The 16,271-nt window shown below is 44.3% G+C and overlaps 1 protein-coding gene across 1 annotated transcript in view; it reads right to left on the bottom strand.

Annotated features, from left to right (window-relative positions):
- Positions 1 to 16,271, bottom strand: part of MAN2C1 (mannosidase alpha class 2C member 1) — a 362,406-nt gene that overhangs the window by 48,502 nt on the left and 297,633 nt on the right. The window contains exons 20-21 of the mRNA XM_086959311.1: positions 3,910 to 4,066; positions 3,617 to 3,760 (exon numbers count right to left, since the gene is read on the bottom strand). Of these exons, the coding sequence (XP_086815437.1) occupies positions 3,617 to 3,760; positions 3,910 to 4,066 (301 nt within the window). The remainder of the gene's footprint in view (positions 1 to 3,616; positions 3,761 to 3,909; positions 4,067 to 16,271) is intronic.

The raw sequence follows: 16,271 nt of genomic DNA, 5'->3' as shown, positions 1-16,271 counted from the left end.
TGGTGTGTTAATGTTTGGGAATAAAGGTGTTGTAATGTTGTTGCAAAGCGTTGTTGTTGTACGTTTGGTAGTGGTAATTCTCATTTCTGTGTAAGTCTGTTGTTTGCATATGTGGTAAAGGTATGCATTGTTGTGTCATTCGTGGTAGTAACCTACATTTATTAAAACAGATGTATTCCTAGTAACTGGTGCAGCTCCCACCATGAGCTCCAGAACAGCTTTCTCCCTGATCATTAGTGCAGTTTTCTCAATCGGCACCGGTGCAACGTCCTTCATCAAGGTCGCTAGTGCAGCCTTCTCCGTGGTCACTACTGCAGCTTACTCCATGGTCTGTGACGCAACTCCCTCAGTGGTTACCAGTTAAACTATTCCCAAGGGTCCTCAAGGATGGCTTTCTTCATTTTCACGACAGTTTAGTTTTATATAGGGCGAACAAAGCCTTTGTTAGCACCAAAGTGCTTCAAACAAATGCAGCCCTATGTACAAAACGTTCTTTGTCTTAGGAGTACTTGTATAAATATATAACAAAACAAAAAATATAACTAAAGTTAAATAGATGCTAGTGTCGAAGGTTTGCTTGGAGTGTTTCTTAACATCGTGGGTATCGCCGTGGTTACTGCAGGAAGAAAGGGCATTTCAGCTTCTTCTTGCTGCGAATTTTCGTATTAAACGTTATATAGGATAAGCAAGTCTCTGGGACAGGATCCTCTGTGAATGCAGTGGACTGTCGATTCATTCTCACCAGTGCGGCCATCTCCGTGTTCACTTGTTGTGCAGCTGCCTCCATTGTCATCACTACAGCTCCCTCCTTGCTCACTAGTGCGGTCCTGTGTCTGACCAATGAGAGCGGCTCCTTGAATGGTCACTTGTGTTGATTCGTTCATTGTCTCTAGTACAGCCCTCCCTCCATTCACCAGTACAGCTCCGGCCCTAATCACTAGTGCAACAGACTCCTCGGTAACAATCTCTCTCCCCGTCACTAGTGCAGCTCTTTCCATGGTCACTGGTGTAGCTTCGTTCTTTGTCACCAGTACAGCCCTCTCTCCAATCACCAGTACAGCTCCCGCCCTGATCACCAGTGCAACAGACTCCTCGGTAACAATCTCTCTCCCCGTCACTAGTAACGCAGCTCCTTCCGCGATCACTAGGGCAGATTCCAGGCCGGAGGCATGGTGTCACCAGTCCTGTCCTCTCCCTGATCACTAGTGCAGCTCCCTTCCCGGTGCGGAGCTCTCTCACCGGTCAATGGCGCAACTCTTTCCACAATCACTAGTGCAGCTTCCTATAGTTGTAGTGTCACCAGTGCTGCCCTGGTTAACAGCACACGGACAGCAGGAGGGGGGGCGGGATCGGGCAAACGGACAGCGGGAGGGGGGCAGGCAGGCACACACACAGTTAGCTATGAAAACGTGTGTACAACCAAATGTATATGGTTTAGATAAGCAGTATTACGGTTTGTTTTATAAACCTGCAACACTGCAACTACATAATCGATTGTATTCTATATAGTTGGTTGACGTAGTTAACGTAAAGGTCATCTGTTGCTGTCCTCGGAGTCGGAAAGTTTGAACGAGTTTGCAAAAAAGTGACAGGTGCCATGGTTCCCTCTTCAGTCCTCGTACGTTTAATTCGTGCAGTAAAACTGCACTCAGAGCTATCAACAAGACTAGGCAGCATACTTTACATTAATTGAATGAACCAAAGATGACAAGCTCACACTGAGGTTAAAAACAGAAATAACGCAGAGATTGTACAGGTTTAATATAAAGCACTTAGTATACACGGTAAGGGAACGAAAATATCTACGCCACCTACCTAGAGGCAGTTTGTTGGACGCAGTCGAAACTTCCCTGAGCAGCACTGTACTTTGCCCACGGGTCTAATTACGGCCGTCCGGGTATTCCATCCCCCTCTCCCGCCGCGGACCTCAGGTCAGCTAGCAACCTTCAGAGGAAAGCAAACACACTTTCAGCATTCAGCACGCTCGGGGAGTTGGGGAGCAGAGGCACGACAGCAGGACGGCACACAGTCCGCCCTGCAGCCGGTATAAAGACTCCTTTATGCTAGCTGCCACTAATATCGGCTTCGGTGTGTGCAAGGAAGGGGAGGGCGGAGTTTAGACTGGTCTTTCACTGAGACACGGCAGGAAGCAAGATGCGGGAGGGGGTCGGGCAGGCACACGGACAGCGGAAGGGTGGCGGGCAGGCACACGGACAGCGGGAGGGGGGCGGGCAGGCACACGGACAGCGGGAGGGGGGAGGGAACGGCAAAAGGCACTCACCTGGACTTCCTCCGTTGGCGGTCGGCCGCAGAATGGCCAAAACAAACCTGGAAAACAAACCTGGCCAAAAAAAAATAAACCCTGCCCACGGCCGCGATGACGATGCGAAAAGGGTGGAGAGGGAAGAAATCGTGGGAACGCCCACGAATCTGGTCCGGCTATGACGGACAGATCTCTGTTCCAATGGCTAGCCTCCATTTATGGAGCTAGCCAATGGAACAGAGGGCGGATCCCAAAGCCACTCTACTGTTCTCATTAGGTTTTCACCTTCGTGAAAAGCCTGCGCAGTTTCACTTAGACGAAACATAAAAATAGATAGGGGGTCAGGTGAGGTAGAGAAAGACACCAGCGAACTAAAATGAATGAGTTTGAGTGCACAAAGTAAGTAAAAAAGGCACAATGGAGGCTAAAATGGGAGTGCAAAAATAACAAACTTGACAGAGGGGTTAAATAAAAAAGCAAGAGGCAGATAACGAAAAAGACCACCAATTCCCTCTAAACCCATACATCGGATATGTAAATGTAGCACCAGTTCATTGAACTCAGAAACTACATGCAGCTGGCAAACACGTAAAAAGAGGGACAAGGAATAATCCCACAAGAGAGAGACATACATTTTCTTCATTCATAAACGTTAATATGCTAGCTAAAGCTGTAATACCCGATGATACTTTGCACCACACTTAAATGGTGCTCAGTTACGGACATCTGGAAAATTTGAGACTGATCTGCTCTGCCGACATTTAAACCTGTGTACTGTAGGTAATGCAAAGATGACTTCAGCCAGTTGCACTTCAATTAAAGTCCCAAGTAAATAGTACTCCCCTGCAATCAATCTAATGAATCAAAGCCTAATACCATGGAGTGCAACAGACATTTCATAGAGCAATCCTAGTCTCATCTCTCAGTTTTGCCACTCGGTACTTAAATATGCACAGCAGAGCCCTCCATATATGCATACCTAATACTATACCTCATGTCAGGCTTGAAACCTGCTTAATCTTTCAAGTTTCATATAGGTGAAAATAATTTTGACTTGCTGATTTCTTTTTTTAATAGTCCAGATTGTGTGACTGTTAAACCTGCGTTTTGAGCGTGAAATTTATTTTTCAAATGTATGTAAAACAAGTACTCTGATGTCCTTCTCCAACAGGGTTTGCACTCTGTAAAATCGGAAATAAATAAGCAAATTACCTAAAGCAGGTGGGAATTAGACCGTGTAGGAAACGATTTACATATTACTAGGAGAGTACAACAAAAAGAAAATTATATAACACAAAGATGTGCATGTCTGGATAAGTTGCTCTGCTCTCTCTTCTCCTATCCTCTACTTACCTCAAACCGCGCCCAGTCCCAAGAGGTGTTCCAGTGTGTCGGCCGCTGTAGGTGTCCAAACTGAATCTCATAAGTGGCGTTGGCGCTCCTGACCTTCACGGGGAACTGCACCTTCAGAAACTTGTGGGACTCATTCCACTCCACCTATGGGGGGAGGACAAATGAGCACCTTTTAAAGCAAATGTTGGCAAGGAAGCAGCTCTGCAACATCATGAAGATCTAGCAAGAATGAGAGGTAAATACCTAAAAATAAAAAAAGAGCAAAAGTTAAGGCCTCAAAAACCCGAACAAACCTCAGTCTGGCATCTCAGAAATGGGCACTCGGCATCCAGAATTAACTCTTGACGAATGATGCTCTTATTACTGATCTGCACAGAGAACTTCACACTACCCCGTAGGCCTCCAGCGCAAGCTATCTCCAGGGGGCTGAGAGGGGTTGTGATGGATGTTCTGAAGAAAAGACAAGAAAATGATTTCATAAAAGGTGAAACAGGGGTGATATGCACATGGACACTCTGGCCTGATTTCTTTTTGTGAGATAGACCACATCTTTAGAGCAATGAATGTCACCAATGGTATCATTTCAAAACAAGTCCCTCAGACCCGCCCCCGCTGCGGGTATGCGGCAGATGGGCAGCTTATGTAGTGTTCCGACTGGGCTCCTTGAGAACCTACACTGGAAACCAGATTTGTAATGCCACAAAAACAGGAAATCAACTAGGAAATATAGCAAGCCTGCCCTGACATGAACAGTAGATCCCATTGACTGAGCATGACTGTACACCAGTGACTGACTGCCTTCCCCAGATTGTAGGGACCTGGGGTGCAATCTGCGGAAGGTAGTTACTTCCTAAAGATTAGACTCTAGAACACTCTTCCAATTCAACTCAGATCCATTCCCAGCTATCTTGCTTTGATGAAACCAACAAAGACTTACTTGTAGCTAGAGGTGAACGTCACACTTTAATCGGAAAAAATAGTAGCAATGCTATGACCTTGTTACCTCATGATACCACATCACACCTCCTAGCAATAGCATGACATCATCACACTAGCGAGCTCATACTTTAGTGGGAAGAAGGCTCAGCTGGAAGCTAACAATCACAGGTTAAAATCCAGGAAGGGTCCACTCAGCTATTAAAGAGTGAGTAAAGACAAAACATGAGTGCATTGCCAATATCTGTAAATCATGCAGTGAGCCTGTTCTGAGGCAAGCAATGGTTAAAGGATCTGTGCAAATGGGTTACGGCAGAAGGCGATATTTGAGACTCCGCAAAAAAATGTTTTAAGAAGGAAGGTGGATTAAACATATGTCCTGTAGCTTGAAACTCTAGACTTTCAATCGGACAGATTTCAACTATCAAGTTATACATCTAACGAGGGAAATATAATATCATGTAAGATGTGTGTTTTTGTTTCTTCAGAAAACTCAGTTTATGGTGAGATACCTATTTGCTAAACTAAAGTCCTCCTTGGCGGTGCAACCTAATGGGATGACATTTTTGTTTGTTTGCATTCTACTCTTGAGCAGTAATTAATTAAAGAATCAAGCTAAAATGAACATCACTTGTTAGGTAATAATAGCACCATTAATACCAGAGAAACAACAGGTTTAAGTGCGCACATCATAAGGAAATGCTACTCATTTGCAATCCTAGTCCTCTATCATGGAACTATTCTTTGAGGTCAGCAACATGAATCATCTCACCTATGTACAGGTTCCATAATCCCTTTTACATGATAAAAACTATCTTCCTCAAAAACATTAGAAACTGTTTTTGTAACAAATGTCTATAACTGCAACATCATCTGAACTGTGTTACATTTTGTTTTTTAACCTTGACAGCAGCTTTAAAGAGAGAGAAGAACCATCCTCTAAGAGAGCCAGCAGTTTGTCTCACAATGCTAAACTGTGCCCTTAGTTTATTTTAACACGATGGGAGAATCATAATCCTTAAATCAATATTACAGTGCTGGAAAGTGGGCTCCTTAAGACTCCAAAGAAGATTCCTTAATAGACAACTAGGATTACTAGCAAGTAAATTCACCTTTCCTACAATCTTCATTGATCATCTGAAAACACAAGAATTGAAATTTATCTCACAATGGAATAATTTGATGTCAGTGATAATCCACAAACTGTTGTATGCATTTTGTATTCTCTTTCATCTTATCTATGTGACATCATGAAAGCCACCACATCCACGATTTGAAGAGATATGGCTGATTTAAATGGGAATTGTGCACCACGTTTGAGAAGGAGAATAGAACCTTCCTGATAACCACCTTAACCTTCTGAAAGGTTTCTTGTGATATTCTGCTTAAGGTGTCCCCTTCCACATTTTGACCACATGGAAGGTGCTCTGCTCTAATCATAGTTGGTTTGGACTTCAATCTACAGGGTCCCAAACGTTGTACCATCAGAACTACTCTTTGACTGTTCCATCGCTCCTGCGTTGTCTATCCAGTCAAGGGCAGTACGGACGTGAAAGATGGGTACATGGACTTTAAAGTCAGATGAGAAATGTAATGACACAAGAAGTTCTGGGGCTGGAGATGTTCCATGTGTGCTCCTCGTCTAATTGGGGAAGCACCAATCACTATTGCATGCAGAGGTAAAGTAAAGTAGAAAGAAGTCCTTTTGTTGATTCTTTGAATGGTATCGCCACAGGAGCGATTGTAGAGTTAGTGGAGATCACATTAGCTTGTCATCTCAGCACTGGATCAACTGGTTGTCCTGGAACTCATGTAGAATTCCTATACATAGACTGGCATTTAGTATTGCAACATATACTTATTACAATTGCAGTGTACTGTATTGTGGCATTTTTATAGTACTTTCCTATTTTTTTTTAATTCAAAATGAAAGTATTCAATGCCATTGAGCCCAGTAGGGTAAATACCTAACATAATGTAGAATAAGGATATTCACAGTTTTCCAGGATTGCTCCAAGAAAGTGGATGTTTTCATAATGAAATTGGAGTGAACAAGTTGTGTTGAGTGTTCATAGCATGTGTAACTGCAGATCATATGCTATGCACACTCCTGTCATCTGGGATCAGGATAAAACATTTGTTTTCTTCAAAGAAAGAGTTTCTGTTTTGAGGTCACTGATAAATCCCCTGATACCCACAATGCACCAGGACACACACTCCTTCTCCGATTGTGTTTTTACTGCCTTTGTACTTGAACATGCCTTTGAGTTTTCCATTATCATTGCAAATCGAAATATTTCAAGGCTGGACAACCAGGATGAGAAGGATTGACATGAATGACTGTAATGTCATTCACGGAGTAAATAAATCGGGAGCAGGTTGCATGAGATTAACTCGTTTGAGGGATGAGATTATGCAGAATATGTCATATGAGTTTTGACCTTCCTGCAAGACCAGCGCTAGGTCTGTAACCTCTGTTTACTGAAAGACTGAATCAATATTGCCTGTCCTGTGTGCAATACCTTTTGGTCCTAGAAAACTATCTAGCACTGACAAGACAGCTTGTGGGTGCCTTATTCCAAGATGCGGTACCAGGACACTACTGGGTGGCTGTCTGGCCAGGAGGAGCAAGGAGGCACCAAGGAGGTCAAGGGCTTCTAGTCTGATGACAGAACTGGAGACTGGTCTAGTACCCAACAGGACAAAGGGAGTAGAGTCCACTTTTATTTCTGCAGGCAACGCCAACTTAGGACAAGCTGTATCCCTAGGACCCCTGACAAAACCCACACCAAGGACAAATACTGTGCCATGAATCTCAGGGGTCAACACTGAAGACTGAACACAGCACCTCTGGCCTAAAAACAATACAGCAGCTCATCCTGAGGATCCACCATGTGACGATCGATGTTGTATATGGCCTCGACTCCAAGAAGAGGATTGGCCCTGTAAGCGTCATGTCTCGTCCAAAGAATCAGTCTGGAAAAGGCTTGGCAGTCAGCGCTACTCACAATATTCAAGAGAAATTGACAAAAGTACCCTCAACAACAGAGGAAGCCCGAGGTTGAGGGAAAGAATCTTGGAGCAAAGATGAGGCCATTGTGCTTCAATGTTGAAACTGGCATCAACGTCAAACAACTCTTCAGCATTCGGCACACAAGTGCTTCGCCGGACAGGAGGCCAGATGGTAGGCGAAGAACAAAACACATTGATCCAGACATGGATGATACCATTGCCAGACCACCACAAGATACATCAATCGTCCTTGAAAAACTTTGACATTTCAGTAGGCTGTTTCCGAAGAGATTAGACATTTTCCAAAACATAAGAAAATAAAGCCTGATACTGCAACTACCTTTCCACCACCAATGTAACCACAGTAAGTACATATTCAGACTCTGACGAGGACCCTTCCTATAAAACATCAAACACATATACCAGGAGCCAGACCAACTGACCAACAGGATGATGTGCGGAATGACTATAAGGTTGGCACTCAAAATGACATGGCCTTAGAGCCCTAACCAGTTAAAGCCTCTCCAACTGATAACACTTCTCTCTTCTATGTGGTCACTGTTAAGATGGCGGCACAACAGAGGGTTCCCCTTCATGCATAAGGGGAAGAGGATGGCTTTCTAATACAGACTTGATCAAACACTGAGAACAACACTGAGTTTTCACCAATGTTAAAGTGTTCCTTTAAGGACACTGCAGGCTAAGGTAGTTACACCATATGTCAAAAACATTTTCAAACCAGCACCACAAGACCAGCTTTCTATCGGTGAGCATATACGTCCTGAATCTGGGTGGTACATACTATTAGGGAAAAGGCTCTAACGCTGGAAACAAGCATCCTGCCTCTGCTAGTAAGACGATCGATTTGGAAGCGATGCAGTTTGCATTAGGATCTTCTCCAGTTTGGTGTATAGCTAATTCTATTGGCCAATTAGCTAGATTTGACTGGAGTAAATAGAACAAAATAGAGGCACTAATGCACCAGCTTGAAGAACAGATTAAAAGATATCATGGCACATTATATTCTGAATTAGCAACGGTGTGCCGAAGATGCAGCAGACACAGCTTCAAGTAAATACCAGCATCCTGTTGCACTGACAAGCCTGATGCACATTTTTGGGACCCACCCAGAAGTCCGGCAGCACTGCACTGGACTAACATTTGATGGCCAACATTTCTTTGGCAAAACACACAAGATGATGGACAGAATGTTGCACAATGGCAAAACATTCAGCCCGAATCACAGATCCATTTATTTGGCCCACAAATCTATGACATGTTAGCAAAAATTAAAAAAGACACAGACACAGCAAAAACTATAGATGTCATCTAATACCATCACCACCAAAGAGCAAGATTTCAATAAAAGTCAAACTCAGCCCACAACAAAAGCAAAGATGTAGAGGAAGTTGATCGCTATGTCTGTAATCCTTTCCTTTCCAGATAGGAGCAGTATGCCAAGGAGAATTCCACTGTAATGGACATACAAGGACGGGAGGCTCACAAGAAATACACCCTTCTGCCACAAAGCAATGGCTTTCCCTGCACCTCCCTGACTATCCAACTCATGTTGTGGGAAAGGTTATACATGCTGCATTGGGAAGACATATGCCCAGATAAGTCTGTATTCTCCATCGCTCACAGCTGTAGCTTGAGGTTTCACATCATCCCTCCAAATCTGCTGCCATGCCCCTGCAAAATCAAAAAAGGACCATCCCAAACTTCATAGGTACAGCCACATCCACCAAATGGGGCTATTTATATATAATATGAATACCTTAAGATGTAATCACAGTTCTATCTATCCGAGACTAGATGGTGGTGCTGAATATGAGGTATACATACTTTCATAACCAGCAGGTGTATCACCAGTATCTGAGGTTTGTGATAAGTGGAATACATTACTTTTTCAAAGTTCTACCTTTTGGGGTAACTACAGCTCTGCATGTATTTACAAAATGCTCAGCAGCGGTTGCAGTGCATTCAAGGCACAGCTAAATTCAGGTGGACCTGCATCTAGACGATTGGTTGGTAACTACCTTGCTGACATTCAAGTTAGTCAACTCCTACACAAATTAGGCTTCATCATTAAAAAATCTTGTCTATGTCCGCAACAAACACAATACTTTTTGTGAGCGACACTCAGTGTATGGACAGTAAATGCTTATTCTAGCAAACAGTGATGGCATTCCAAAGGCTAATTACCTTTTATCAGATGCTGCATTCTCTGAACAATGAGAATGATAATAAAACTGGTGAAAATGATGGTGTTGTGCATTGCGTTAGTATCAAATTCAAGGTAGTAGATGCGTGCATTACAGGAATATCTAGCCAGACAATAGTCACAAGCGATTGGAAAGTAGGAGGATCCAGTGCAGTAGAGCTGAGAGTTGAGCACAAACTGATTTGGTTTCTGTCTTGGTCATTTTCAGACCCCCTTAGGCAGGTGACCATCAACACAGGATTCCTTCTTCAGAGGCTTTGGAGTGCTCATGGGTGACCTAACAATTCAGAGACAATGGTCTCCTTAGAAGTAGAATGTACGCATCAATATGTTGGAGCTCCTGGCAGTCAAGCTTCTCTTTCAGGCTCTGTTCAAGCAGTACTTCATCACGGAGTTGTCCTAATTCGTGGAAACAGGACTAGAATGTACGGCATGCAAAACAGGGGCTCACACAGTCCACAGTTGTTGAGGCTGGCTCAGGAATTTTTACTGGGCACTTTGTCGCCACATATTCTTGCTAGGAGAACACCTAATAGAGGCGGGCAATGACCTTGCTGATATCCTAAGTAGAATGTTATCAGGATACTCAGATAAGAGATCAATACTCAGTTCATCAAAAAGTACTTCCGGTGTTGGCAGACCTCAGCAATGGACTGGTTTACCACCAACCAGAATGCAAAATGCCTATGCTTAACCTCCAGAAACCCACAACCATGGTCCCCAGGCAATGCCCTACTTATCAGTTCGTCAGGGATATTTCCTTACGCTTTCCCCCGCTGCCACTTGTTCTTAATGTGGCACAGAAAATGTGACCTGCTACGATGACACTTATTTACATTGCCTCAACGAACTCTCTGCTGTTAGAAATGTCTATTTTTAACCAATCAAAAGGCTCCCACTAAATCCAGACCTGCTTAACCAGCATCAAGTACCTCAATTAGCTCAATCTTGTGATCTGGCAACTCAGGTGGTAGAATTCAGATACTTACCGCTACCAGACGAATGCATGCAAATCCTAAAATAAAACTGAAAACTTTGTACTTATTTATGCTATAGGGCTAAATGAAAATGAGTTGGTTTTTACTGCTCCAGTCGACACATTAACAGTTGCAATCCAATATAATGTGTATTACTTGCTACACTTCAAAAGTCAGCTACACTTCTATAGACCTTGTTTTAATAGCTGCATAACAAGAAAAGAGAATAACAATCAACATTTAGAGAATCTGCGATTTCTGCTTTAATGGAAGGTTTTAAAAGGTTCATGTCTCCAACACAATTTGCTGGCTACCTCTTAGAACAAGTGTTCACACTAGGTATACAGGTGTTCCCTTGGATCCCTTCCATTAATTCTCACTACAATTTTTCTAATGGAATGTACTCTTTCTGGTGGCCAACACCTGTCTCACAAGAGTGAGAACTTCAAGATCTACCCTGCAAACGCTGGAAAGGACTTCATCCCACTACTTCTTCTGCTCTGGACCAAAATTATTAACAGCTCACTCCAACAAGGTCTCATCCCCGACTCTCTCAAAGTGGGACAAGTTTCGCCTATACTCAAGAAACCCACAGCAGACCCTACTGACCTAAGCAATTACCGTCCTATCTCCAATATCCCTACCCTGGCCAAACTGTTAGAAAAATGCGTCCAACTCCAATTGACAAAACACATTGATCAGTTTGACCTCCTCAACTCTCATCAATCAGGCTTCCGAGCAGGACACAGCACGGAAACTGCTATGACACACATAATTGATGACGCCCTCCAAATCTTAGATCAGAACGATACCGGCCTACTCATCCTACTTGATCTCTCATCAGCTTTTGACACCGTCAAACACGAGAACCTACTTGAGCTGTTGAATATCAGAATGGGTCTATCAGGGACTGTACTCAAGTGGTTTACCTCCTTTCTGCACAACTGGTCCCAGAAATTCAAGATCAACATCTCGCTGTCCTCACCCGTTCCCGTAACACTAGGCGTCCCACAAGGATCCTCCTTATCCCCAACATTGTTCAACCTAGTCATGGAGCCACTCATCACTTTGCTGCAAGCATCTAATGTACAATTTCACATGTACGCTGACGACACCCAACTCTACCTCAAAATACAATCCCCTGAGGACATCAAACTACTCAACTCAACGCTTAAGAAGACCCAGACATGGCTGGCCGAGAATCACTTCAAACTTAATGCTCTAAAAACGGAATTCCTTCTTATTTCACCTCCCGCCAAAATCTCTATCACTCAGACTTGGCTTAAACACCTAACTGCACTCAACGTCCAACTTAACATCGTAGATTCAGCGATATCTTTAGGCGTAACCCTTGACGCCAATCTCAATATGCAACATCATATCAGCAAGGCAACCAAGGGAGCAAATTTCCAACTCAATACTCTGAGGAAGCTTAAACCCTTCCTCCCAGCCAAGGACTTCCAAACCGCAGTATAAGCGCTAGTCATTCCTCGGTATGGAAGCGTCGCCCTCTGTGGTCTCCCCCTTTCAGCTACCGCACCACTAAGAGCCTCTATGAACGCTGCAGCGAGACTTATCACTGGATCAAAAAAACGCTCGCACATTTCCTCTGACTTAAAATCCCTGAACTGGCTGCCTTACGAAGCTAGAATCCATCTAAAAATCGCCTGCATGACTCACAGGGCTGTGCACCACAACTCGCCTAGCTACCTCACCCAGAAGCTCACAATCATGGGGGGCTCAAGAGCCACTAGAAGCACTAAAAATCTTCTTCTGAAACCTCAATGATTCCGGAAGGAAAAAACTTATAAACGCTCCTTCTCAGGAATGGCACCCAGGATATGGAATGCCCTCCCTCCAGAAACCAGACTTATCTCCTCCACTGCATTCTTTAAAAAAGAAGTAAAAGCGATCCTCATGGCCAAATTCACCTGAACATTTACCTTGGATCTATTGAGACCCTTCGCCTGTCCTCATCACATGTTTTGTCTGATCTACTTTGTTTCCCTGTTCTATTTGCTCTGATTTGATAACCTCTAGCTACTCCGTGCATAATACCTCTGTTAATCACTCGCTCCTTTTTCTTATTCCATGTACTTGTAAAGCGCCCTGATATCTGCAAGGATCTTGTTAGCGCTATATAAAACTTTCAAAATAAATAAATAAAATAAATGCAAAGACAGGGTTCCTCAACACACACCCTCATATCCTGCCAAAGATGATAACGCCATTTCATGCCAACCCGTCTATAAAGTATGTGTTTTTCCCACATCCACAATCACTTACAGAAAAAGCACTAGAGTCATTAGATGTCTGATGGGTTATCATGTACTTGAACCATTAGAAAGATACAACAACGTTTTGTTGCATTTTCACAATTGCATCTTGACAGCCCTATTTCCCAAGCTGAAGTGGCAATGCACACTGGCAGATGCATCCAGATGAACAAGTTACTTACCTTCGATAACACTCCTTTTGGTAGATATTCTTTTTAACCGCAGATTCCTCACCTTTAGAATAGTCACAAGGCGCCTGACTGGATCCAGATAGCAGTGTTCCTTTGCTTCTAGGCGGCGCTATGTTGCTCCGCATCTCCATCACCCTGCCCCGTAAGTGACAAAGTAGAGACAAATAGGAGCCACCCCTGCACGCTCACATCAGTTTTTTGCTTCACTCTTTCTGTGCCCTCAGACACAGAGCACAATACAAATGGAAGTACCAGTGACTAGATTTCTAATTTGACAATTTTTAGATGGTAAAAAGTGGCTATGTCACAGTATGGGAACGTGGGAGGATCACTGAGGAGTCTGGGTTAAGTAGAGTATCTACCAGAAAGAACAGTGCCAAAGGTAAATAACTTATTTTTTTCTGATGGATACTTCTAACTACAGATTTCTCAAAGTAGTACTTCTCAAGGTGTGGGGTTGTGTGCAGTGGACTTAGACCCCCAAAAAATAAAAAAAATTGAATTGACAAAATGTCTCTCCCAGAGTGCCTGTCTGTCAAAGCAGTGATGCCTTCTGAATGTTAACACAGAGGCCCACGTCGCTAGCCTGGCATCCTTAGCCCTGGTGAACTGGGCCCTCACACCATCCGTAGGCAGTTTTTTCGCCAATGCGTACCAGAACATAATGCAAAGGATGTTCTAACTGGACAGAGTCCTTTTCTGAACAGCCTTTACCTTCTTCACTCTAGGGAGCCACAAAAAAGCTGATCATCCATACGTTGGTTCTTGGTCCAATCAATGCAAGAGCTTGTAGCTCTATTTGATGTCCCACCAATGGAGCCTTTACTTGTGCCCGTTATAAGGTCTTGCTGAGCTTTAAACAAAACAAACAATGAAACATTCAAGAGTTTGACTTCCAAACAGTCTGTTTTGTGAACTCCACACCAGGCCACAAACTTGTGCCAGCTCTCTGTGTTAAATGCACTTCGTAGACTGATGCTAAATACACTTCATAGACTGATGCCTAGCAGCAAGAATGACGTCCACAACCTCAAGTGTTAGAAGGAACGAAGTCAACAGCCTCGGCGCAATCGCCATGCATAGAGGTGTAGATTACACAGGTTCTAGGGCAGGACTGTGCTCTGCCACTGCGACACAAGAATCACCCGGAGTGGCAACCTGTTCTGGGGACAAACACTCATGCCCAAAAGCTCCAGGTACCACACCCTCCTAGACGAGTTCAGAGCTACTAGGATGACATGGGCCCAGTCGTACTTGATCTTCTTCAGAACTCGAGTCAGGGGAGGCAAGGTAATGGCTGGAAGGTGCACAGGAGTCCACTGTTTCACTCGTAGCAAACGTTTGGCAGGAAGTCCAACGCGCAAATTATTTTACCCTGAACATTTTCACAAAAAAGATCTAGCCAGGGTTGCCCCACTACTGGAAGATTCCCTGTGACACCTTGGAATGCAGACACCATTCATGATCCACGAGAGCTCGCCCCCCTGAGCCTTCAAGGATACCACCAGGAAGTTTATGATCAGGGATATGCCCTGACGCTTGAGCCAACGACATAGGTAAGGAGCCTTTTGCTGCCTGATCCAGTGGCATCCTGGATCATGTAGCAAACGCTTGTTGCAGTACCACATGTCAGTAGTGTTGTCCATATGAATCCGTATACGCCTCCTCTTGATAAACAGCAGGAAGGCCTTCAACGCCAGAAGAATGACCTGCAACTTCAACAGATTAATATGGGGCCGGGTTTTCACCGGAGATTAGAGTCGTCTGATCTCTACCTCCCCCAAATAACCCCCCCAACTCAGCAGTGAAAAATCCATCAGCACGGAGGCTGAAATATCAGGATCATATTACAAACTCCTAGACTTGTTACAATGAAGGGCATGCCATGACCAGCACTGTAACCAAGACAGGTCCTATCAAAGGAAGCCTGCAAAGGAGTGAGTTGCGACTTCTTCTTAATTGATTGTGAATCCCAAGGATGTCAGGAGGTTTCTTTCTTCTACTGTCTTGTTACAGTTATGTAATTCACAATGATATGTATTAAGTGGGAATGTTATGGATGGAACTTTGGGTTGAAACTGGGAAGGTAGTTACATAGGAGGAAACAGGAGGATGTGATGTGTAGCTGGAATTTCTCAGTTTAGACTGAATCTCATTAATTATGGATTGAATTAGTGCCTCCAGACTCATCATCCATTTTGAATGTTACTTATTCACAGTTTGTCATCATCTGTAGGTCGTATTTGGCTGACTGGTGACCCAGTCTTCAGCAGCCAGTGGTCGAGGTAGGGAAAAACGTGTATCCCAAGCTCTGAAGATGGACAGCGGCTATCCTTATAATTCATGAAACCCAGAGGCAGAAGGGGAGCACCAGAAACTGAAAATTCTTCAAGTCTACCTTGAACCACAGGTAATGTCTGAGGGACTGCAGGATGGGTCTATGAAAACATGTGACCTGCATGTCTAGGGACCCATCCAGCTGCCCGGATCCACGGCAGACAGAGGATGAAAAAAAGACGGCTCAAGACCTCCATCCTTCGTCGACGACAACCAGGAGCTGGATTCGAGCTGTCCCACGTCGGATGGAGAGTGCTGCAGCGTCGGTATCTGGATTGGACCCAACAAGCCTTGGCAACAACAACCCACGCAGAATGCAAAGATTGGCTTCGGTGCAGACCAACAAGGTCTGAGGGACTCACCCTTTGGAGGGGAGTCAAGGCACGTCCGGAGCAATCAGGAAAGCCCAAGAAACAAAAGTGTTGCCTTCGTGGGGACCCACCAGTGAACGGACCAGGGATCGCGAAGGAGCCTCGAATAGAATTGCTAGAACCAGGCCCACGGAACAGTCGTGGAGTGTAGGCCCAGAATCTTCGGTGCAGATGGTGCTCTAGGCTTGGACTACATGTAGCCCAATGCTAAGCTTCGGGAAAGCTAGGGAAGTAGGTGCACTTGCAAATATGCACGGTGTACAGGAGGTCCGGTCCCACGTCTCTCGTGATGGCTGCAGGTCTCAGCTTTGCTGTGATCTCCTGTTAGCCT

This window comes from Lissotriton vulgaris, chromosome 2_2 (assembly GCF_964263255.1).
Source record: "Lissotriton vulgaris chromosome 2_2, aLisVul1.2, whole genome shotgun sequence".
NCBI lineage: Eukaryota > Metazoa > Chordata > Amphibia > Caudata > Salamandridae > Lissotriton > Lissotriton vulgaris.
This window is presented reverse-complemented; position numbering and strand designations above follow the sequence as displayed.